This window comes from Zootoca vivipara, chromosome 11, assembly GCF_963506605.1.
Source record: "Zootoca vivipara chromosome 11, rZooViv1.1, whole genome shotgun sequence".
In the NCBI taxonomy this organism is placed as follows: domain Eukaryota; kingdom Metazoa; phylum Chordata; class Lepidosauria; order Squamata; family Lacertidae; genus Zootoca; species Zootoca vivipara.
This window is the reverse complement of record NC_083286.1, coordinates 50401282-50425922: the sequence shown is the minus strand read 5'-3', so window position 1 is coordinate 50425922 and position 24641 is coordinate 50401282. Positions and strand designations below refer to the sequence as shown.

Genomic DNA, 24641 nt, shown 5'->3' with positions numbered 1-24641 from the left:
AACTGTAGTTTCTTGTCCCACAGGGAGATTTCTCAGGAGACAGATGAGGTGATCAGACACTCCCATTTCTTTAAGAACTTGCCATAGTTTGCTGTGGTTGACACAGTCAAATGCTTTTGTGTAGTCAATGAAGCAGAATCTAGACAGCATCTTAAAAGGCAGAGACATCACCTTGCCAACAAAGGTCCGTATAGTTAAAGCTAGGGTTTTCCCAGTAGTGATGTATGGAAGTGAGAGCTGGACCATAAAGAAGGCTGATCACCGAAGAATTGATGCTTTTGAATTATGGTGCTGGAGGAGACTCTTGAGAGTCCCATGGACTGCAAAAAGATCAAAACTATCCATTCTGAAGGAAATCAGCCCTGAGTGCTCACTGGAAGGACAGATCCTGAAGCTGAGGCTCCAATACTTTGGCCACCTCATGAGAAGAGAAGACTCCCTGGAAAAGACCCTGATGTTGGGAAAGATTGAGGGCACAAGGAGAAGGGGACAACAGAGGATGAGATGGTTGGACAGTGTTCTCGAAGCTACGAACATGAGTCTGACCAAACTGCGGGAGGCAGTGGAAGACAGGAGTGCCTGGCGTGCTCTGGTCCATGGGGTCACGAAGAGTCGGACACGACTAAACAACAACAACACATTGGTTTGACTTCACCCTCAGAGGTGCACTCCATTGTCTCTTGAGACAGACAGATGCTAACAACATTGCTTGCTGAATATGAGTTTCTTCTTGTAAGTGCGATAGCATTGAGAACAGAACTGGTTTAGGATTCAGACGTGTTAGTTTCCATGTAAGATATGGTTGGTAGGTATTAAATATGAGTGGTACAGTTCATCTTCTGCTGAAGTTAATAGTAGTTAATTTCTTTATTTCAGTGGTCCATTTTTTTTCAGCTTGTAACTTACAGTATAAACATTTATATTAATTTGACACGGTAAGATAATTACAGCACACTGAAGTTAATATTCACATGGGGAAATGTTAAATGCTACATTCCTGCTTTTTAACAGGCTATCAGGTTTTGCTGCTAATTATATACTGTTTTAAATATTGAGGTAAATGACCATTTTAATAGCCCTGTGAAATTAATTTTAACTAGAAATGCAGATATAAAATCTGATGCATGCTTGGGGGGGGGGAAGCGTCACAGTTATTTTCGTCGCGCACTTCTAGATTATAAACAAATATGGGTGGAAAATAACAATTGCTTACTGTTTCCATAGCACTTTAATATAGTTTCATAGCTGGGCTAAGAATACACTTAAAGCTGGTATGGTTGGATTCTCTCCATAAATTGAAACAAGACTGAGCTAAAGCTCATTTACTGTCTTGGAACGGAATTGATCTTGCTTTCACATTTGATTCACCCACTGCAGATTTTGAGAGGAAGAAAAATAGCATTGTTAGGTCAGTTTAACTAGGCCAGAGTTAGACGGAGAAGATTGGCAAACCCGTTGTTCTAATTCTTTTCTCTTTCTTTGTGGGCAATTTTATTAGCGATTGGGCTGATTTAAATGCATTTTACTGCCTGTATAGCATAAATGCGCACATGTCTTGTTCTCCCAGCCCTGCCTAGAGAGTGATGCTGCTGCTTTCTGCATCCTTGTATATTTGATTAAGGCATCCACAGGTCTGAAGGAACCATGTGCACCTTAATGCTATAAAAGATGACACACACAAGTTGATTGCTGCCAACTTACACGTGGAGCCCTCCCATTGCTGTCATGTAGAACTATTGATGAAGCAGCTGTGTTCATTCCCACTCCGTCTAGGTCAGCAGCATTATATCAATGTGCTTCGTCGCTAGCCTTAAATTGCTGAATATCTTGATTTCCCATCTACCGAGATCAAATGCATTTCTTTCTTAAAAAATAAATGAATCTGGAATTATTTTCTTTTTAGCATCTGTGATTGAGATATCCCACTGACGCTGACCTCTGTTTTTATCTAAAAATGTATATGGATCACTCAAAGGTTCACAGGTAGACATTTGGGAACATGTTTTTGAAAACCATGAAAATTCTTGGCAGAACTGATTGGCAGAATATTCGTTTTTATCGCTCTAACTCTTTTTTCTTTTTTAAAAAACCCAGCTTTATTTACAAACTCTGGCAGATATAACTTTTTTTATATAAAAAAAAATGATAGTATGTCAAACAATGAAGTACAATAGTGAGCCTCATCTGGCAGGCTTGTTTCAAAGCCTCGGGGTCTTTGCTGAAAGAGGCCTGTTCCTCTCTGAATGTCTTGATCTGCTTTAGTGGTGATACCTTGGGCAGAGCGTTTCCCAACAATTTCAGATGGCCAGGGAGAAGAGACAGATCCAAAGATGTAATGCCCTGTTTGAGTGTTTGCTTTCTCAAAGCTAAAAAACGGCACTCGCATATCCTCCAACATTCTCAAATGAAAACAAGGACGTCCTAAAATATTCTACCCCACCCATCTGACTGAGTTGCCCCAGCCATTCTGGGTGGCTTCCAACATATATAACAAACATAATAAAACATTAAACTTTTTTTTTTAACTTCCCTATACAGGGCTGTCTTCTAAATATTGTACAGTTACTTATCTCCTTGGCTCAGGGGTGGCATAACTCCATACCCTCCAACATTTCTCCGATGAAATTAGGGATGTCCTAAGGGAAAGTGGGACATTCTGGGTCTGGGATCAAATCAGAAACGGGGACGGCTTCTTTAAAACTGGGACTGTCGCACCAGAAGACGCACCAGAAGTCGCACTGCAGCCATTTTCGAACTAGGCAAAGCAGCATCAAAAGTTGCTTCTGAGCATGCTCCGCCCAGTTCCAAAATGGCCATCGCGCCAGAATAAACCGGGGAAAAACAAATCCGTTTTTTCGGCTGGGGACAGCTGGAAAAACGGGGGTTTCCCGGGGAATACAGGAGACTTGGCAGCTATGCATCTGATTTCATGTTTCCACAAACCTCTCCCCTTCAGTGGTTGCGTGGTCACACAAAGTGCAACAACAGGCATTGGTCTTCTCTTTTCGTTGACAGTTCTGACTCTCCTATAATACCTAGCTCTGCTTTAAAGCTCTCCTCTCAGCCTTAACCCCAGCTAACTTAAATCCCCCTTCTTTTGATCTCCAGTTGAAAGTATCTAGAATCTGGAAAAAAAGTGGGGGGAGGGGAGTGAGACAGCAGCCTATGTCATTGTTAGAGTGGTGCAATGGCCATATTGCACAGTTTCATTTACAAGGATCTCCATTAAAAAGTACTGGAAACCAAGGCTAACATAGTATTCATATACTTGAAAACTTTGTTAATGTTCCCTAGTGCTTGTGGCTTATTTTCTTTCTCTCCTTGAGGAAAATATTCTAAATCTGGGCTCCTTGTTTGGTTCTAAATGTATTCAGAGTCCCCCCCCCCCCGCTCTCTAAATGAAATGACTTCTTTAACAGCTAATTGACTACAGTAGTCATTGGAGTTCAACTTTCGCAGGCCTTGCATAACAGCAAACAAATTTTTTTGGGGGGGGGCATTCACGATACAAGAGCAGGATTAATGGAGCAGGATTTTGAAGAACATATTGCTAGCATCCTATTTGTCTTCATTTTATTCTTCACTGAGCCCCAATATTTGTTTACAGTTTTTTGAGGGGGGGAAATGCACCAGAAATCTTCATTTGCAAGCTTGCCCAGTAATGCTCTTGTAGCATAGATGGGATAAGCCGCCTTTAAAACGTATACCCTTGCTCCTTTTTAACAGTAAAGCCATAAAAAGCTGGCAGGCAAATAAAGAGACGGATCTTAAGCCTCTTTTAATAAAACAATTAAAGTAATAAAGTAATCTCTTACTGTTTTATTAATTTCATTGGTAGAACATAAAGGGCTTTGGGTGAAATCTTGAAATCAATTGGAGTCTTCCCCTGGGGTTCAAAAAGTCAAGATTTTATCTCGTATATTTGCACTTATGAGCACATATTTAAGTTTCATTTTAGGTGATAGCGACAAAAATCAGCAAAGGTTATATTACTTAAAACTAGTTTTCTAGAGGATTATAGGAAATAGGCTGGCTATAAGACTTAGTGAAGTGAGGGAGGTCTTCTCAACTGCAGTTAAGATACTGGGATTGTGAGCTTCGTTTCCCACAGCCTCTTCCTGGAGTGAGTACCCTCTCACCATATGTTCCCATGACTGAGTGAAGTTAACCATGGCTAATACTAACCATCTCCTGGCAAATAGAGGGGGAAGAAATGGAGGCAGTGAGAGATTTTACTTTATTGGGTTCCATGATCACTGCAGATAGTGACAGCAGTCACGAAATTAAAAGACGCCTGCTTCTTGGGAGAAAAGCAATGACAAACCTAGACAGCATCTTAAAAAGCAGAGACATCACCTTGCCGACAAAGGTCCGTATAGTTAAAGCTATGGTTTTCCCAGTAGTGATGTATGGAAGTGAGAGCTGGACCATAAAGAAGGCTGATCGCCAAAGAATTGATGCTTTTGAATTATGGTGCTGGAGGAGACTCTTGAGAGTCCCATGGACTGCAAGAAGATCAGATCTATCCATTCTGAAGGAAATCAGCCCTGAGTGCTCACTGGAAGGACAGATCCTGAAGTTGAGGCTCCAATACTTTGGCCACCTCATGAGAAGAGAAGACTCCCTGGAAAAGACCCTGCTGTTGGGAAAGATGGAGGGCACAAGGAGAAGGGGACGACAGAGGACGAGATGGATTGGACAGTGTTCTCGAAGCTACGAACATGAGTTTGACAAACTGCGGGAGGCAGTGGAAGACAGGAGTGCCTGGCGTGCTCTGGTCCATGGGGTCGTGAAGAGTCGGACACGACTAAACGACTAAACAACAACAAAGCTAACCAAGGTTACTACACAACCAGGCTTTGAACTGCATATTAGGAGAGTTGGTCAGTAGGATATGGTTTGGTTTAGGCTGGTATGAAAGATCTCTGATAATATGGAGTATATATAACAGGCATGGAGAACCTGTGACACTCCCAGTGTTGGACCACAACTCCCATCATTCCAGACCATTGGCCATGCTGGTTAGGGCTGATGTGGTCCAACAGCTTTTGGAGATCCACAGTTTTCCCATCCCTTTTATAAAGGTTTGGGTCAGCAGCAGGGGCGTACCCAGGATCAAAACTAGGTGGGGGCAAGCCATGGTGGTTCAGGGGCAGGGCCAAGGCATGGGAGGGGAGGGGCCACAAAGTGGGAATGTGGGCGGGGCTACGGAGCCCATGTGAAACTGACTCCGGGAAGAAGTTTCATCCTGGGCGCTGCCCCGGGGGAGCGCACATGTGCAGCCAGGGGCATCGCAATAGGGGGGCAGGAGGGCCCGGGCTCCACTTTGTGGGGGGGCAGCGCGGCGCTCCCGCACTGCCCTCACGCTGGAGCTCGAGGAGGGGAGGGAGAAACGGAGAGGAGGAAGAAGCCGCTTCCCTGTCTCCATTGCTCCTCCTTTCCCTTCACACGGGTCCCTTCCTCCCAGTGGCGTCGCTAGCCTTTATGCATGTGACAGACGCCCCCCCCCCGGCGGGGTGCCTTCTGATTTGCTGAGCCGCTTCAGGCTCTTCTTGCGGGACCCCGGCGCGTCTCCAGCTCAGCTGCAGCCACCGTGAAGCAGGACGATTTAATTTTTTTGCTTCTAGGGGGGCAGCTGCCCCACCCTGCCCCATGCTGGGTACGCCCATGGTCAGCAGAGAAGAGTTTGGCTGAGCATTGGTTCTATATAAAGCTTCTATGATTACAGAGGTTGTATGGCTGGACCAAGAGCAGCAGTTCCTGGTCTCCTCTCTAATTCCCTTCCCTATAATGTCAAACTAAAACATTTGATGTGGAGGCACTGTGTTGCAAGCTTCAGTGTCCCCACTCCAATTTATTGGCTGCCGTTTACAGGGGTGGAGAGGCTTAACAGTGGCATGACCCTTGGATCACATGCTCTACGCTCCTATATGTGCTGCTTTTGTGTTGCTTATTGTTGTCGTTTTTCCATTTCTGCAGCTTCTTAAAATGTTTCGGCTTTAATTGTTTTATCTTACTGTTTTTTGTCCTACTGTAATTTAAACTTTTGGCGAGTCACCTTGGGAATCTCTGCAAGTCATTTAAGCAAATCAGTGGTTTACTAGATTTTATGAAAGGGGAGGAGATTCCATGTTTATGCTATTGCTTTCAGAAGTAGCCATGCAAACCCTTCTTGTGTACTTCAGATGACTGAGATGTAGGTGGGTGTTTATAGAGATAGAGAGACTGTGTAGTCAAGTACCATATCCAAAAGTGTTACAGCCTTACCTTGCTCTCCATATTTTGATTCATTAAAACTTGGCATACTGAATTGTTGCTAATAATTTCCCTGAAGAAGATAATGACCGAAATCTGTATGCCATGTTCTTGAAGTTGCACTGGTTACATCTATAGGGGTTAATGCTTCCTTTTGCTTTACAGGATTTATAATTAAATTGGGGACTGTATACAGATCTTTTAATCTAAACATCATTTATTGGTTCTGGGGAAATTCATCTCTCTCCTCCTCCCCCCCCCTCAATTCCAAATTCCATTCAGAAAGGAACACTCTGGTATTATTTGGACATAATCAAAAACCATAGCAAGGAAAACTCAAATTGCCAAAAGATCCCGAGGATACTCGGCCCGTTTGGTAAACAATTGCCAATTAACCAGCTTTATTCTGTGCTGCACCACTGTTGTTTGCGTTATTTTGCAGATTCATCGGCACATATAGCATATTGTAATCCTTTGATCTATTATGTAAACTTGTTAATAGACACTGGGTAAATAGGAAGGCGCCAGCCATCACACGGCCTTGCTAATGCAGTCCTTGGCTACTGTACCAAGGCCAATGTATTGGCAGATTTGCATTAGCATAGACACTGCTCGTCCTGCACTAGATAATGGACTCAAAGGTTAAGAGCAAAGGATCGCAACAGCCCCAATCAGCGAAGCTTTTCTAGGGCTAATTACCTCTTCACTGCGCTGACTCTAATGTGACATGTTTATTGCCTTAACTAACAACTCATTAGCTTAGTTGATGTTTTTGTCAATATTAATTCGTTCATTTAAGCCAAGTCAAAGCTTAAACAAAGATGTCCAGACTGAGAAGTGGGCAGCAGAGTGACTTTTGTTTAGTTCATCTTTTCTCTCTCTCTCTCTCTCTCCCCTTAGCTCAATTTAAACAAGATAAATGTTGACAAGAGAAATATTTAGAGTGTCTGCAGGTAGTAGGTGTTTACTAATGTGCTAGTGTTCAAGGGCCAAGGCGCTTTATTTAAATCGGGGGGCAGGCTTAAATGATTGGAGAGCGAAATGTTTAATAAATTAAAACGCACACTTAAATGTGTCTCAGGAAGAGCCATTTGAAAAGAACTCTGGCCTCCAATAGGTTAAATTTGGGTCCCTGGGAAGATGTGCTGATTGGCCAGCAACCTCTCGGCTGCTAAATATGGCAGGCAGTTTGTTCAATAAACAAAAATAAGAAGCTGGGTTTTGAGAACTGCCTGTAGGAGGGGAAAAACATAAAAATCAATACTTTATCTCAACCACAGCAATAAGTAGCTAAATGAATGATATTAAAAGGAGCTACTGTATAATAGCATCACAGTAATGATCAATTACATTTATCTAGGAAAGTTACTTGTTTAGCCCTCATTCACATTTTACTAATGGATGATTGCCGTAGTTCATTATTTCAGCTTCCTTCATTTGAAAAGGAAAATAATCCATTACAGGATTCATTATCACAATTTCAGTATGCATAATCTGGACGTGGAAATAACTATGACAGGGGCTTTTTGTTGTTTTTGTTGCATAGGGGCTGCCCAATGTTATTTTTCTAGAAAAAGAGGTGCCGGAACTCAACGGGAATGGCAATCGCACCTACATGAGAGGTGCTGGAACCCTCCTGAGAGGTGCCAGAACTGAGTTGCTGCGAGTTCCCCTTGAAAAAAAGCCCTGGGGCTGCCCTTGTGTTTAAAAGGGGGGGGGGATGTGAGAGAGGAGACCATATTAATTTTGCATTTAACAGGCTGGAAGCTGATGATGTAGCACAGTATGGATCGGAAAGCTCCCAGTCACTTCTCCTAATTGAATGTAGCTGTTAACTCCAGTGCAGTAAACATAAATGAAAATGTGGGGTTTATTGTGTTATCTGTAGAAAGCCATAAACGCTCAGAGTGTTTTTCACCTCCCTCTCCTTCGTAGGGATGGGGAGCCAAAGCAATTGGTGCCCATAAAGCTGCAAGAATGCAGGAGATCACCAGCGTAGGGTGGACGTAATGGCAATATACTGAAAAGGCGAATGTGCGTTGTGGACGTCTGTTGTAAAACTGTGTGAGGTCATGGATAAATCAGAAAAATATTATTATTATTATTATTATTATTATTATTATTATTATTATTATTATTTTAAAAATGGACTATTTGGACTGCCAGCAAGCCCCACCCGTAAAGTAAAAAAAGAACAAAATGCCACAGAATATAATGTCCCGATTAACAATAATGAAATGTGGAAACATTAATGCCACACAAATATTTAAGCATAATCTTTAAAAGGCACTCTAAATAAAAAGGTAATTCTACAGCAGCTCAGGCTTCTGAACTTGGGGGAAACATTGCTCTAGAAGCTGCCTAGTTTGACTTACGGTAGGTCTGAATCCTTCTTTGGGTAGGTAAGAAGCTTTTTTACTTCCCTGTTCACCATTGGGGGGGGGGGGTTATAGCCATTAAAAAAATTCTTATGATGGATGAGCTTTGGAGGCACAGTGGCAGAAAATGCTTACTAAATCTCAGATAGATAGGTCCAGGGGTTTTGTTGTACTGGGTACCATTAAGTTTTCCTTTCCTTTTCCTTTCCCTTTCCTTTTTAAAGAACCATCTGTAGCTCTCTCATTTTGGCAGAAGTTTATGAAATTTGCAAATATGGTATCTCCTTCTGAGGAGGATAAATCCTGACACATTTCAGTGGTTTTCGTACAAATACTGTCTTTCCCATTTGGGGGGCGATTCTATTTTAAACCAACTGACTTCATTTCCCCTAATAAACTGGAACGTTTTATGGAGCTGGCTGATGCATCTGGGGAAGGATGCGTCCAGGGGAGGGGGGGGAATTAGATATAAGTGGTTAAAAGTTATTATGATAGAAGAAATAATATTTGAATGTATGGAAAAATTTTGGGGTATAAATTGTGAGGCTAGGGGAAGAAATAGAGATGGATGGGGAAATAAATTTAGATTTCGATTAATTCATGAATTATAGGTTGAGAATAGTTGATTTCTTTTTTCTTAGATTAGAATTGGTTGTGAGATAATGGAAAAATTGCATTAGAATGATTTAAGATGATAAAGGAAAATTGCTTAATTTAGATTTAAAAATGGACCCAGTGTGGGGGGAATCGAGGAAGTCCACAATGTCAATGTAAGAATTGATATGTTTTCTCTCTCTTTTTTTCTCTTTTGTTTATTTTTTTTGCTTTTTGTTTTTGTGAATTTTTGTATTTTGAAATGTTTGAAAATCAATAAATATTATTCCCCTAATTATTTTTTGTGGCAAATCTGTATAAAAATAGTGTACATGGGAGAGATTTCTGTGGCCAAGAAAGCTGCCAAATTACAGAGAAATCGGTCCAGGTTTTTGTGTGTGCAGATTTTGGTGGGAGAAGTAAAAAAACGTTTTGCTTCCCTCCTCGTGATTATGTGGGCAATAACTTTATTGTGAAAATGGGATATATTGTAGAGGTTCCTGAAGGAATGTACCCTGAAATTTTTGGAAGGAGGAGCACAGGGGCCAGGGAGTTGAGTTGTTATGTTCACTAACTGGAAAACTAAGAGACAGGGACAACAGAGACTTCAAAAAAGATTGGGAACCGTTTATGTTGTACTTACAAAAACATTGTAAAGAAGTCAACTCACTAGCAGGGTTTGATTAAACACTTGCAATTAAAAAAACAAGTATAAAAGTTAAAATGCAGTAATGGGGAAATAATAAAGGGTAAGATGTAACTTGAAACAAAATGGTACAAAAAGAATAAGAATATAACAATATTTAAAGATTATGGAATTAAGGTAGATTAAGATGGGCAGGAGAAGCAAATATTTAAAGAACCAGAAGAAGAAGTTGAGGGAAGTCGGGGGGGGGGGAGATCCATATCTTTCCTTTGTTATAATAATGATTGTGTTGACTATAAAATTGTAAACCTAAATAACACTATTTTTATATATATATACAGTGGTGCCTCGACTTACGAAGACGAGCCGTTCCGCGGCCGTCTTCGTAAGTCGAGGTTTTTGGGTGTTGAAGCGTGCAGTCGGCGCATGCGCGAATCGCGATTTTGCGCTTCTGTGCGTGTGCCGAACGCGCGCGCCGAAAAGACTTCCGGTGTTGTCGACTTCGGAAGTCGAAACCTTCAGAAGTCGAAGCGTTCGGATGTCGAGGTATGACTGTATATAAAAAAGAGAGATGTTATGTTCACTCAGTTGGCACCTAATGTGACAGCGCTATGGATCCTTTGCTACAAATGACTTCTGCTTATGTCCACAGCTGAAAACCTTTCCCACATCCAAGTACGCCGCCCCGTGATCTTCGGATGAGGGGCAGTATGGAAATTTATTTATTTTTTTTAAAAAAATAGAGTTCCTTCTCCTGTAAATTTGTGGACAGTGGACAAATTGTACGGCGTAAAATCCGGCCATTCTGTCTGACCCCCAGCAGTGGTGGGAAAGCTTTGTTCACTTAGCAACACTTAAAATAAGTGGCCAGTCATTATTAATTCATCTGGCATTCTTTGTAATAACATAAATCTTAGTGAACTAATTTAATTTTAAAGTGCTTATAATAAGGAATCTCCAGAGGTTGCAACCATAATTGAGCTACTAATTAATTGCAACGTTATTTTAATGTGGCATTCTTTTCTTCGCTTGACTCTTCATCCAAGGATGTCGGCAGCCGCTTTGGCAACCGTTTCCTCTTTATCTACACTCGGCTCTTTCACGCATGTATCTGCAGCATGGTGGGAGGTTCTTTTTGTCCGGCATCGGTTTGGAGGTGTGGTCATAGAAGAGTCACTCCCACCTTCAAGCCGAAGCCAAGATCTACCATGTATGATCAGTGAAGAAAAGAACTGTAAGGAAGAAAGATTGGTTGCTGTAGGTTTCTCCAAACCAGCCCTGCGCTTTGCAAAATTGTAGCAAAAAGTAAGGCCCACGGGTGAAGACTAGGGCTGGGCAATACAGTGGTACCTTGGTTCTCAAACTTAATCCGTTCCGGAAGTCCGTTCCAAAACCAAAGCGTTCCAAATAGAAAGTAATGCAAAATGGATTAATCCGTTCCAGACTTTTAAAAACAGCAATTTAACAAGAATTTTACTATCTAACGGGACCATTGATCCATAAAATGAAAGCAATAAACAAGGTACTGCAGTCACACAATCAATCAATCAATCAGTAGCTGAACTGGGTTCCACACAGTCACAAAAACAAAAAGAGCCGCAAAAAGGAAAACGCAAAATAAATAGCAAAAACAGACAGACCTCAGCATAACACTCAAAACGGAAGTATGGCACTCAAATCAGAAGCGTAACACTCAAAACGGAGCACGTTCGGCTTCCAAAAAAAACTTCGCAAACCGGAACACTTACTTCCGGGTTTGCAGTGTTTGGGTTCCAAGGTGTTTGAGAACCAAGGTCGAAACAAAATTAAAAAATTCCTTCCAGTGGCACCTTAGAGACCAACTAAGTTAGTTATTGATACAAGCTTTTGTGTGCATGCACACTTCTTCAGATACCAAGAGAACCAAAGTACCACTGCATCTGGTTTTCAACACTGTGATCTATCACCAGCTAAAAATCATGATATACCAATGTATCACGGTCTGGAATAAGGATGGAGCCACGTAGAATCATTGGCTGGCTTCACAGTTTTTCCTGCATCATGATTCTTGCCTCCTCTTGTGATTCACTGCCCCCTGCATGAGGCAGGGGAGAGCTGAGCCAACAGAATTAAAAGGGGTTGCAGGAATCGAGAGAAACATTGGCTGGCTTCACGGTTTTTCCCACATTGTGATTTTTGCATCACACACACACATCTTGATTAGCGATTTATTGCCAGGTCAGTTTCATTGAACTTGGTGGCGGGAAAATAAGATGAGCTTCAGTCATTTATTTTAATGTGCAGGCAGGTTGGCATGGATTTAAAGGTTAAAAACAGCAACATGAACCTGTGTTGAATATGATATTATGAATATAATATCACATGAATGTGATATTAATTGTCAGATATGCGTGACCACAAATGAATACAATTCTCTAGATGGCTTGTAAAATAAAAGGAAAGAATATGCAATATTTAAAATGCAATAATTAAAACAACAAAGTAAAAACAACACAAAACATTCCTTAGAAGAGGCAGAAGAAAGTAATTTGCAGATGAGTTCAAAACCAGTTAAAAAGAGCAAGATCAGGGCTCCCCCCCCAAAAAAAAAACTAAGTTCAGTGAAATTAACAGGCACTGGTGTGAGGGAGGTTTCTCTGATGACTTGGAATTCACTGCCAGCTGACAACCCCTCCCCAATAAAGCACCACACTCCTGATCTTGAAGACCTACTTATTTTCACTGGTTTGTTCATTATTCTCTATTCTGCTATTTCAACCTTTGGGTTGCTGTTGTTGTTTAGTCGTTTAGTCATGTCCGACTCTTCGTGACCCCATGGACCAGAGCACGCCAGGCACTCCTGTCTTCCACTGCCTCCCGCAGTTTGGTCAAACTCATGTCCGTAGCTTCGAGAACACTGTCCAACCATCTCATCCTCTGTTGTCCCCTTCTCCTAGTGCCCTCCATCTTTCCCAACATCAGGGTCTTTTCCAGGGAGTCTTCTCTTCTCATGAGGTGGCCAAAGTATTGGAGCCTCAGCTTCAGGATCTGTCCTTCCAGTGAGCTTTTGGATGATAGTTATGTAAAAAAAATAAAAAAGGATCTGGTTTTCTCTTCGAGCTGCAAGCATACCGTATTTATTATTGCTGCTTTTATTAAAGGGAGGTTTTGTATTCTTTTCTATTTTATTATCATTTGAATTGCATTTTTATCTGTTGCTTTGTAAACCGCCTTGAATAAGCTTTAGACAGGAAGGTGACCCATAAATATAATAAATTAATAACATAAACACATTTACAGAAATCCTTTCTACGAATGTTCCGTTTCTGAGTTTTTGTTAAAACTTTATAATGGGCATGTAGTACATGAATATACAATGGAACCAAGGAAGGGAATAGGGGAAAGTCAGTCTGTTTTGTTTTTGTTTTTATCTTTATTATTGTTTGTTTTGTTTTTGTTATTGTTGGAAAATTAATAAAATGTTATAAAAAGGGATTTGTACTGAGAGGGAAACCTCTTAACCTGTCTGCCGTTGAAGAAGAAACTGGGGAAGCAGTGTCTTTGAGTCAGAAGTTGTGTTTTGAAGAAAATTAAGTGTACGGCTGTGCAGCATATTCATCAGACACATTCATGGGGTTAAGATTTAAAGGCTAGCTAGGACATCTTCAACCCACTCCTGCGGCCTTACTCACTAGAATTAAATCTCAGATTGCACCATTCATGCAGATTGAAAGCACTGCTAGTGGTTTCTTGGATGATGTCACCGGCATGTTGTTAAGGAGTCATTAAAGACCGTGCGTGTATTCTCATTAAAGTCTTGCCTTCTCCCCCTTCCTCCACCGCTGCGTTGAAAGCTGATTAAAAAGCAGCTGACATTACGGCAAAAGCTGTTTTGTCTATTTCGCTTGCTTGCTTTAAAGTTGGATTTTGAGTAGTCTTGGGTGACCAAGGAGCAGGTTCCTTCCCCCACCTCATCTTTAGTTTTTCCAAACATTCACCGGATATTCTCAGGAACACAGGTCTTTCAGAGTACGTGAACCTATCTGTAACTAGGTCTTTCAGAGTACGTGATTTTAGGGTAGAGTTGCTTGTTTGGGGAAAGAGGGGGCTTGGGAAAAGTAAACCTCAAGGAATTTGCCTCCGTCTTCCCTCTGCCTCTCCTCACCCCTTCCCCCCAATTACACACACACCCTTCTGAGGTGGGTTGGAACTGGTGGTGAGAGTTTGCGGGGAACAAGAGAGTGCTTTCCTGCTTCATCCTTAAGGCTTGGCCATCTTGAACATGCTCAGAAATAGCATTTCTTACCAGAATCCATGAAAATTGCAATTTCTCCCATCCACACAATACATGAAAACCACTATCATGCTGCCTTAAGCAGTTATGACTTTCTCCAAAGAGTCCTGGGAACTGTCGTCGGTTAAGGATGCTGAATGTTGTTAAGCTGCAATTCCCGGAACGGTTTAATGGTCAATCCCTCTTCCCAGGGAACTCTGGGAATTGTAGATCTCTTGGGGGGGGGGCTCTAGATAATAGTAATCTGTGTTTGATCTCTTTTTCCTGACTCTGGCTTTCTAATGTTTTTTGTGTGGCAGGCAAGGCCTTGACGTATCTTCTGCTACAGCCTCCCAGCCCGAAACTTCCGCCACACAGCACCATCCGAAGAACTGCCATTGATCTCATAGGACGAGGGTTTACGGTATGGGAGCCTTATATGGATGTCTCTGCTGTGCTGATGGGCCTATTGGAGCTCTGTGCCGATGCTGAGAAGCAACTTGCAAAGTATGTACTTCATCCAATAATTTGGGGCGTGTTGTCAGGGGGTGAGGTGGTAGTAGTAATTGGCTTTGTTTCACGTGGTTTGGGTTGAGGTATCCAGTAACACCAAGGTCTGGAGGGGGGGCAGTTACACATTGCCAGAAAAGTGGGTTTGATTCATACATACTCTCTCTCTCTCTCTCTCTCTCTCTCTCTCTCTCTCTCTCACACACACACACACACACACACACACACACACACGCACACACAGAAAAAGAGGATAGCAATTTGCATAAAATCAGCATACGGTAATTTATATAGAATCATAGAATTGTAGAGTTGGAAGGGGTCCTGAGGGCCAACTAGTCCGAACTAAAGCAGCCATGACAGGTGGCCATCCAACCTCTGCTTAAAAACCTCCAAGGAAGGAAAACCATTCCAACTGTCTAACTACTCTTATTGTCAGAAGGTTCTTCTGTTCAGTCGGAATCTCCTTTCCTGTGGTTCAGGTCCTAGCCTTCAGAACAGGAGAAGGCAAGCTTACTCCATCTTTAGATATTTGTCGATGGCTACCATATCTCCTCTCCTCTTTTCCAATCTAAACTTCCAAGTTCTGTCAACGGTTCCTCATAGGGCTTGGTTTCCAGACCCTTGGAATAGATGCAACAATTATTAGGATTTTAATCGGAATACATTATGTCTCACCATAGTGGGGAAGACACTGGGGGCCTTGTGTGCCTGCGCCATCAAGTGACCAGGTGGTGCCAGTCGTTGATGGGCAACATCAAAGCTCCTGCTCTTTTCATGGTTCAAACACATGTTCAAAATTAGTATGTTTTGTTGTGCACTTTCGACGTATTAGGTGTGATCTAGTGTGATCTCTTACGAAACCTGACACCCACCTTTCAAATATGGCTCCATACTACATGTAAAATGGGAAAGAATCAATACTTTTTATTCATGTACAGGTTCCCTCGCCTTTTCATTAATCTCCTCCAATCAATCTGCTTATGCTAAGACAAAAGTCCTTTTCAGGCACGTACATGAAAAGGATATGTGAGGGAGACCAGGCTGGATTGTGACTGCTAGGTGTGCAGTCACAATCACGCACCCATGTGCACACCAGTCGTGCCCCATGCCAGCCACACATTTGCCTTGCACAACTACATCTGTACGCATGTATGGATTCTTCCGTGTTAACAGCAACTTTTTGATCGTCCAGGACTTCTGTCTGCATTCATATTGTAGTGAATGCAGGGGATGCAGCTGGTGTGTGCATTGAAATCAAAGGAACATTGCTAGTGGGCAGGATCCCACTCACTTCACATGCATGCACTCTCCACACATGTAAGATGCATGAAGAGGGTTGTATTCTCTCTTGCTCTTTTAACTTAATGCTAGGGCAGACTGGCGAGCATAATATTAAATAAATATGAATAGCTAGTTCAAATTCCATGCAACAGTTCCATGCACAATAACTCCGTCTTGTTGTGCAGGTTGAAGGAAATGACTTGGTGTACTTTATGACTTCCTTTTTAAAAAAACTAAAACAAAAGCAAGGTTTTCATTATTTTTTAATGTATCCAGATTACTTTGGGAAAGGGGTATCCACCTGCTGTAGTTTTTAAAGTATAGTAATGGCATACACAAACACACACACACACACACACACACACACACTTGCAATCTTCTTCGGTGTGTGGCTTTTGTTTTGTTTTTTCCTTGTCTAGGTAAAAAATATTTCAAGACAACCTTTTCCCATAGATGATAGATAGATAGATGTGGGGAAAATTCCTAAAATGTACGCTGTGCTCAATCTCACATTCTTCAGTTCAAATAGATAGAAAATAACAGTCAATTAAAATGATATCGGATCATCTGTATAAACGTTTTGAGTTTCATTGCTTGAGACTTGTTTATTTCATGGAAATATGTGAACAAGTTATATCTTATAAACAGATGTATCTGATAAATCCTTGGGGTAATGGCAATCAATATAACCATGTACTTTTTTAAAAAGGGGGGGGGAGGTGGGAATATAGCGGCAGTGGGTGTTTTCATTGTGAGCACAACCTTTCCTTGTAAGATGAAATATAAAAAATATTGTTCAGCTATTAGGATGGTCAAGTGCTTTAATTCATAGCTGCTTTCAACTGCCTCTTAAAACCCACAGGGACATTTTCCTGCACTATTGGGCAGGATTGTATTCTCTTATATAGATACATGCCTGCTTTTGTAAAAAGCGTTGATAATTGCTCTTCTGCTCACATCCTCCGTGATAAAAAAAAGCACGATCTCTGATTACTGTTTCGTTGGCCAGTTAAAATTGTACTTTAACTTGGGGGGAAATCAACACGTTTGGGTGTTCACTTCTTCCCAAGCACAACATAAGTTTGTCAGGCAATTGTTGTTATTCCAGGCAGAAGGCCAGAACAACAACAACAAAAATGACACCAAACTACAGGCTTGCATTTTCAAAAATTACGTTTAATTCCACATGGTTAATCATTTTAACGTACAAACCTTGATTTAGTTTCCCTGATTTTTATAAGCAACTAAAGCAGAGCATGCCAGATCTCTAGTCACAAATAGATTTATGCCACTTAATAAAACCAGTGTTCTAAAATCACAAAATATAACCACGTGTAGGTGTAAGCCTATTATTGCTCCTTGCTATTTAAAAATTATATGAAATGTTTGTTCAGAGCTGACCGTTTGTTAATTTTTGCTTCCGATGCAAAGTCTGTTAAGCAAACTTTGTTTCATCTTTTTCTTTAATCTCTTTGTTTGTTGCTTGTAGCACAATATGTCATCATTCTTTCTGATAGCAATATTTTTATTAGTATTACTATTAAGAATATTTAATGCCTCCACCCTCTGTCTTCTGCTTGGTGAGTACTCAGAGCAGCTTACAAAAACGGAAATAATACAATAGATAATAATGTACAATACATAAACCACATAATTAAAAAAAAGAACTTGCTAAAAGCAGAAATCATTTTTTTAAAAAAGTTAAGTAGCAGACTATATTTTGGTTGGGGAAAAGAACAATCTGGTATTAACCTCTAGTTCTGCTGCAATGTTAGCAATTCATGTGCCTTGCCTAAAGAAAAAGACAATAAAGTCATCTCTGTGACAAGAATGTGTTTTGATCTGTGCACTCCTAGCTCAAAAATTATATTCAGAGGCATGTTCAAGCATCGGAGAATATAAATGTCATGGATGAGACAACATACTCTTGCACGTATGAGAACGACAGTTGCACAGTCTTTTCTCAAGCTCTCAGTATACTTTCCCCCTCTCATACTGCTGATGAATTTTCCATGCATTCATTTTAATTATTTATGGAGCAGATAACAGGCAAAGAAGAAGATTGAAAAAGGTGCATTTTTGCCTGCAGCCTTGGTACTGCAGTTTGCCATGAAAAGAAATTTAGATGTGCCATGGTAGAAATCGGGATTTCTTTGGGTCCTCCACAGAATCGTTCTGCAGCATACACAACTGATAGTACTTACTCTATAGCATATGTGTAGAATCCTACTATAAGTCTCCAGTAATTCCAGCTGATTTCAAAGTTTCAACGATTTAGCTGTTTCTTTTTCTTTTAAATTTAGATTATCACTGCACAAAGAGCCCTAACTCTCACCTTTTGAAAAGGAATAAACTGTTATTACACATTCTATTAAAAATTCATTTATATGAATGTGAAAGATATAAGGTTTAATTCTGATCCTTCCATGCAGTTGGTACTGTGTTTACATCAAACTTTTTCTTTTTACAAACACACACAAACAAAAATACACAAACACACACATATGCACACCATCTCTCCTATAATTTTGAAATCACCCATTTTCTTCAGTTCTGTAATTGTATTACTGTAAGACTAGTAATAGCTACTCTTTCCTTGCATTAAGTTTTTTATTATATAAAAAAATCCTGTTCAATATCATGTGATTGAGGTAGATTACCATGTCAACAAAACAGACCTGCACAATTGCTTGCCTCATATGAATATCCCCAGTCATCATTCTGAGTCATCAGATGACATGGACTTTTTGTGTACATAATGCAAAGATGAATATTCAGAGCAACCTTTTCAGTGTGTTTTCTGGTAAAGTGAAAGAGGTGATGCATATAAAGTATTGGTACCAGCTTGAAATGTTTTGAGTAAAATCTTCTTGTCTCTTTGGGAAGTAGGTATATTTCTGTCTGTATCTTTAAATACAGCTTCCGTGAAGACCATTTATTGTTGTATTATTATTATTATTATTATTATTATTATTATTATTATTATGGATTCTATTTTCAGCTTCCTAGCGCATCTCTAGCTGTCATAAAGATTAGTATGGCTCCCTGTATACAGAGCTGCTGAATAAATGAATGTATCAGCATGTAGCCTTGAGGAGACCAATGCAATTTTCATCATGATAAATTGCATAATAAGCGAGAAAGTGTTTGCTTATTAATCCATAACAAGATTTAGATTGAAAACGGCCTGTTACATCCGTGACAGGTACAGTACTGGCTTGCAGAGGGACTTAAGATGGAAAGAAATGGAGCAACAAAGTGTACAGGGGGGTTAAGTGTGCATCTTACCCTCTCGGTGCCCTGCTGAGCTGCCCCTTTTTTGTGCCTGATTTACCGTGCACAACAATAAGAGCGCACAGCTGCCTCGCTTCTGTCTGTGATGTTAAGCATGGTTTATAAAGGAGCTTTTATGTCGAGCGTGTGGTTCCGGGGGAGTGGGGGGGGGAAGGGGGAAACCACTCCGCATTTATTGACAAAGAAAAACACACGCGGTGTTTATCTTTTTGTGTGTTCGGTGCGCATCTGTGTGTGCGTGCACACTGAATAAAATACATCGCCCAAGCTGCAGTCTTCTGCCGAGCTTTGAATTTTCTCCTGTGCGAGGTCTAACCCATCTCGCTCCCCCTGCCATCTTGTGCCTCTCACCCCCCCCCCCAAAAAAGAGAGAGATTAGACTGTGGAAGATATGTTGAGTGGAACCGCACAGGAGGATTAAGAGTATTTTTCTAGCATTAATTAGGCTTTGATTCCTAGGCTTGGACATCTGTAGGGATCTTTGTTGCCCATAATTTCCCTCCTTTGAATTATAAGCTGCAGTTTGATTCAGATTACTCTGTACAGTTTGTTCCTGCACACTTTTGTATAATTAAGCACCAGCTTTTAATTTATTTATTTTTAAGTGGTGGGTTGTTGGGTTTTGTTTTCCCCAGGGGGTGCAATTCAGCAGTGCCGTTCCTGCATAGCTCTCATCCATTTTGACGGAAATTGCATCGAAACAGACCTTGGTGGCAGTGAGAGCCCTTTCTATGTTCAATGCTGCATTAATCGATGATGGCAAGCAACATAAAGACTCCGATCGTACAAAAAATATATATAAGGAAAAATATATCTGATTGTGAGTGAGAGAGCCTGGGAGCCAGTGGAGAGATTGCAGGATATGAACGTCAGATACGAAGGCTTAGATATCTCCTACCCAAGGAATTCATGTTGGGCTCGTTCGTCCTTCTGAGTTGAATGGAGTGGTCATGTTTTTTTGGGGGGGGGTGGAAATTAGTGATTTCCTCATAATAAACAGAAAGTTCTACAACCCAGTTGCCCAGCAATAAAATGTTTGTGCATGTTATGGCGCCGTCCTACACGTGTATTCAGATGTAAGCACTATTGAGGTCGGGGGGGGGCTTACTCCTGGGTAAGTGGGGCTACAGCCTTTGTGCCTCTGAATTGCTAGCATCAGAAATATATGAACTGGAGGGGTTTTTTATTTAATTCATAAGTGTTTACATACTTATGAACATGTTGTTTACAAATTAAGCATCTCGTGTGTTGAGACAAACATGTATATATGCTTTGGGTTGTGCCACCGGATTGCTTTTATAGGGTGGTTGGAAGGAATGTTTCTGCCCTTTTATCATCTTTAAGTGACCTTATGAAAACCCGTTTTGTCATAGTGTTTGTAAGTCTTAGGTGTTTTTATATTTTTCAACTAAAAAGAAAGAACCCACCACCCCAGAAAAATCCGCACCTTTGTGCCCTTTAAGTACCGTAACCTACTTGTTAACTTGTTCACTATATTGTTCACTATATTGGTTGCAGTTGGGGGGGGGGCGGAATTCAAATATGGCTTCAGTGTGAAAATACTAATAAGTTAAAGGTTGAGATTATATCATCTTTGATTGAGCTGGGGCAGAGGACAACACATGCTATTTATTTATTTATTTATTTATTTATTTATTTATTTATTTATTGTGTGTGTAATGACATCGCTTTGCACAATCAGATTTGATTGTGTGTCAAAATCCCAAAGCCCATTCCGAGTGAAGTGAGGGCAATGCTTCCAGCCCTCACTCTGAATAGGCACCTGCACATTCTGCCTCACCTCTCGGTTCTAGGGGAGACTGCTCTGCAAGACTGTTACTGGATAGGCACAACACACACACACACACACACCCTAGGGTGCCAAACAGTCTAGAAACAATTGCATTTAAAAACATTCTCGAAAAAAATTACAATTAAAACCATTACTCTGCCCAGGGATCTCAGAGTTGCAAAGAACAGAGTTCCTCGCCCACCAAAATGTCTAGGGAAATAGGAATGTTTTCAGATTTCTCCTTAAAGTGAATCCTGATGTCTGCAGACACACCTGATGAATAGGGATGCCAAAACAGGGAACCACCACTGAAAATGCCCTGTCCCACCTGCAGATTATAGGGGAGGACCGGGACATTTGCAGGGAAACCAAAATGCTTGTTTACAAAGCTATTGTACCACCAACCTTACTATATGCTTGTGAAACATGGACCACTTATAAACGCCATCTCCAACTCCTCGAAAGATTCCATCAACGGTGTCTCCGAAAAAATTTACACATCACTTTGGAAGACAGGCGAACTAAAATCAGTGTACTGGAAGAAGTAAAGATCACCAGTGTTGAATCAATGATTCTTCAACATCAACTTCGTTGGACTGGTCATGTTGTGCGGATGCCTGATGATCGTCTTCCAAAGCAACTACTCTATTCCGAACTTAAAAATGGAAAGCGTAATGCTGGTGGTCAACAAAAGAGGTTTAAAGACTGTCTCAAGGCAAATCTTTAAAAATGTAGTATAAGCACTGACAACTGCGAAACACTGGCCTGCGAGCGCTCCAGTTGGAGAACAGCCTTTACCAAAGGTGTCGTGGGCTTTGAAGAAACTCGATCTCAGGACATGAGGGAGAAACGTGCTAAGAGGAAGGCACGCTTGGCAAACCCACACCGTGATCAACTCCTGCCCGGAAACCAATGTCCCCACTGTGGAAGGATGTGTGGATCCACAATTGGCCTCCACAGTCACCTATGGACCCATTGTTAAAACCATGTTTATGGAAGACAATCTTACTCGGCTACGAGTGATCGCCAAAGAAGATTGGGGGAGATGATCTTTTCGGTATTCAGGTTCCAAACCATTTAGGGCAGGCATAGGCAAAGTCCGGCCCTCCAGATGTTTTGGGACTACAATTCCCATCATCCCTAGCTATCAGGACCAGTGGTCAGGGATGATGTGCTATACTCCTTAGCAGAAGTTACCAACCCACTCGCAACTCATCAACCTAAGCCTACAATATGGGACACATTTGAATTATTTGGCCTGTATTTATCCATCTTCCATCTTGCTTTTTCAGTGCTAGGAAATGTTCCATTGAAAGACAAATAATGGTTGTACAAAAGAGAGAGTTTGACAGGAGCAGCTCACCCTGAAGGGCTGAGAAATTGTGCCTGCTGTATTCTTTGCAACGATAAAGGAACTTTGGCTATATTTTTTGCATTTGGACAGCTCTCCTCTGTTTTTTATTTCTTTCTGTACAATCCTTTCTTTAAATGGTGCTAGCATCACTGGGGTGATCTCTCTTACATCAGGGTGTGTCTCACTTGTGGATCTGAATCACGAGCTGACCAAATGCTCTGTTGCAGGTGTGAGGAACCTGTGTTCCTCCAGGTATTGCTGGACTCGAACTCTCATCAGCCCCAGCTCACACAGCCAATGGTCATGGTCAGGGATGGTAGGAGTTGTAGTACAGCAACATCTGTTGGGCCACAGGTTTGCCACCCATGCTCTGTAGTAGTAGAGCTTTCTGAACTTTTCATGTTGGTGGCACACTTTTTAGACATGCATCATTTCGTGACACAGTAATTCAGTTTTACTTTCAAACCAGAGGTTAAACTAGACCCAGGAGGAGCACAGGGAGCGTTCGCGCGACACATCTACACACTGCAGCCGACACACTGATGTGTCGTGACGCACAGTTTGGAAAGCTCTGCTCTATTGCCTTGACAATTAAAGCTAGGTCCAGTTCACTCCAGATCTGTTAAAAGTTTACTCTTTCAAAAGAAAAAAAATGGGTTGCATGCGTGTTAGGGGAATATTCTGAATATCTAAACTGAAACATTGTCTTCATCAATCTTCAGTATTCAGCTAACTCATTCATTCCTTCAGCACAGGGAGTTTTGGCTGTGCAATGGACCTTCCTTCTCCTCTTCCTACACACCTTAAATCTGTTCTGGGACAGATCTGGGGGAGGGTTCATGGTGAGAAGGGTGGCTTCATTGCACAAGTGGAAATCCTTGTGCTAAAGGAACAAACGCATTGAATACCACCCTTTTCTTAGTTATTCTATATGGTGAAGCATTCTAATATCTTTGTAACCGTTAGATATTATGGAATTGAGTATTCTAGTTTCATAGCATTAACACCAGTAGCAATATCATATAAACATAGGGAGCCGTTTTACTACTTCTCCATCCAGCCCACTATAGTCTACCATAACCAGAAGTGGCTCTCCAGAGTCTCCAGCAGAGAAGGTTCTCATACTTGCTGCCTGGTCTTCATAACTGGAGATTCAAAAAACTGCACCTGGGATCTTTTGCTTGCACCAAGCTTTTGCCCTGGCCCTTCCCAATCAATATCATATTCATGCTACAGATTTCTTTTAACAGTAACACCCATAGCTTTTTATAAATATGGCTTCTTGCATAACAGCAATCTGTGTGTAGATGGGAGTGGTAGGCAGCCCCCCCCCCTTGTATTGTTAATGATGTGGAAGAGTAAACTCCTCAATGAAATATTAAGCACTGGGACCAGCCTGGCTCTTCCTTGATCTTAGCTTTGCATCTGCCTCTATTTTGGTCTTCTGACTTGGCGCAGTGTGCCTGTTCCTTCATGCACATTTCTTGCTCTGACAGACCAGCTGCCCAACTATAGGAGGAGGTTAATCTCTGGCCACATACTAACACTACAGAGTGTCATTAATGAATTAACAGGGAGCCTGTTGCTTTTCGGGGGGGGGGAATCCACGCTTTGCCCAACAGGAGGAGGGAGAGTGCTGTTGGCAGAAACACATACAGATCTTTCTTAGGACAGAAATTCTTAGAACTTTGCATGTCACCTTCCTTTTTAATACAGCTGCCTCTTTCCAGGGCTGCACTCAGAAGGCTTATAAGTACAACATTTTGCAAGTTTATCCCGTGGCAGCAGGGGGTGTGTGTGTGTGTGTGCAGAAGAAAGAGATAGGAGGAGGCTTGGGGTAGGGGATTGATCTGGGAGGAGCTTCCAATTTTCTGTGAATCTTTAGACATGTGTGCCATGTCCAAGGGTACACCATGGCTTTCAGTACAGCTGTTGCCATCAATCAACAGATTAATCCACTAAAGTTTAAGTTGATTGATTTGTGAAGGTAAGTTGCAACTGGTGGCCCGGTAACTCCTTTGTTTGATTCTGAGATTATTTCGATGACTTTCTAGAAAAACCCATGTGTGACTTGATTTATGCTTCAGCGTCTCAAAAAGGCATCCACGTTAAGGTTTGGGTATTTTTATTTATTCATTCATGCAAATACATTTAAGTGCAGCGAATTATTTGAAAGGAAAATATTTGAATTGTTGATAACCCTATTAAAAATGCTGCTTGCTCATTCTGCTTGATCCGAGGCAGTAAAAGGGTCTTGGGTAAATGGTATCTGAAGAAGTGTG

At 41.3% G+C, this 24641-nt stretch overlaps 1 protein-coding gene across 4 annotated transcripts in view; it reads left to right on the top strand.

Annotated features, from left to right (window-relative positions):
- WDR7 (WD repeat domain 7) overlaps nt 1-24641 on the top strand; it is a 206361-nt gene that overhangs the window by 126165 nt on the left and 55555 nt on the right. For all 4 annotated transcript variants that reach the window (XM_060280352.1, XM_060280350.1, XM_060280351.1 and 1 more), the window contains one exon: nt 14446-14632. In XM_060280352.1, coding sequence (XP_060136335.1) covers nt 14446-14632 — 187 coding nt within the window. The remainder of the gene's footprint in view (nt 1-14445; nt 14633-24641) is intronic.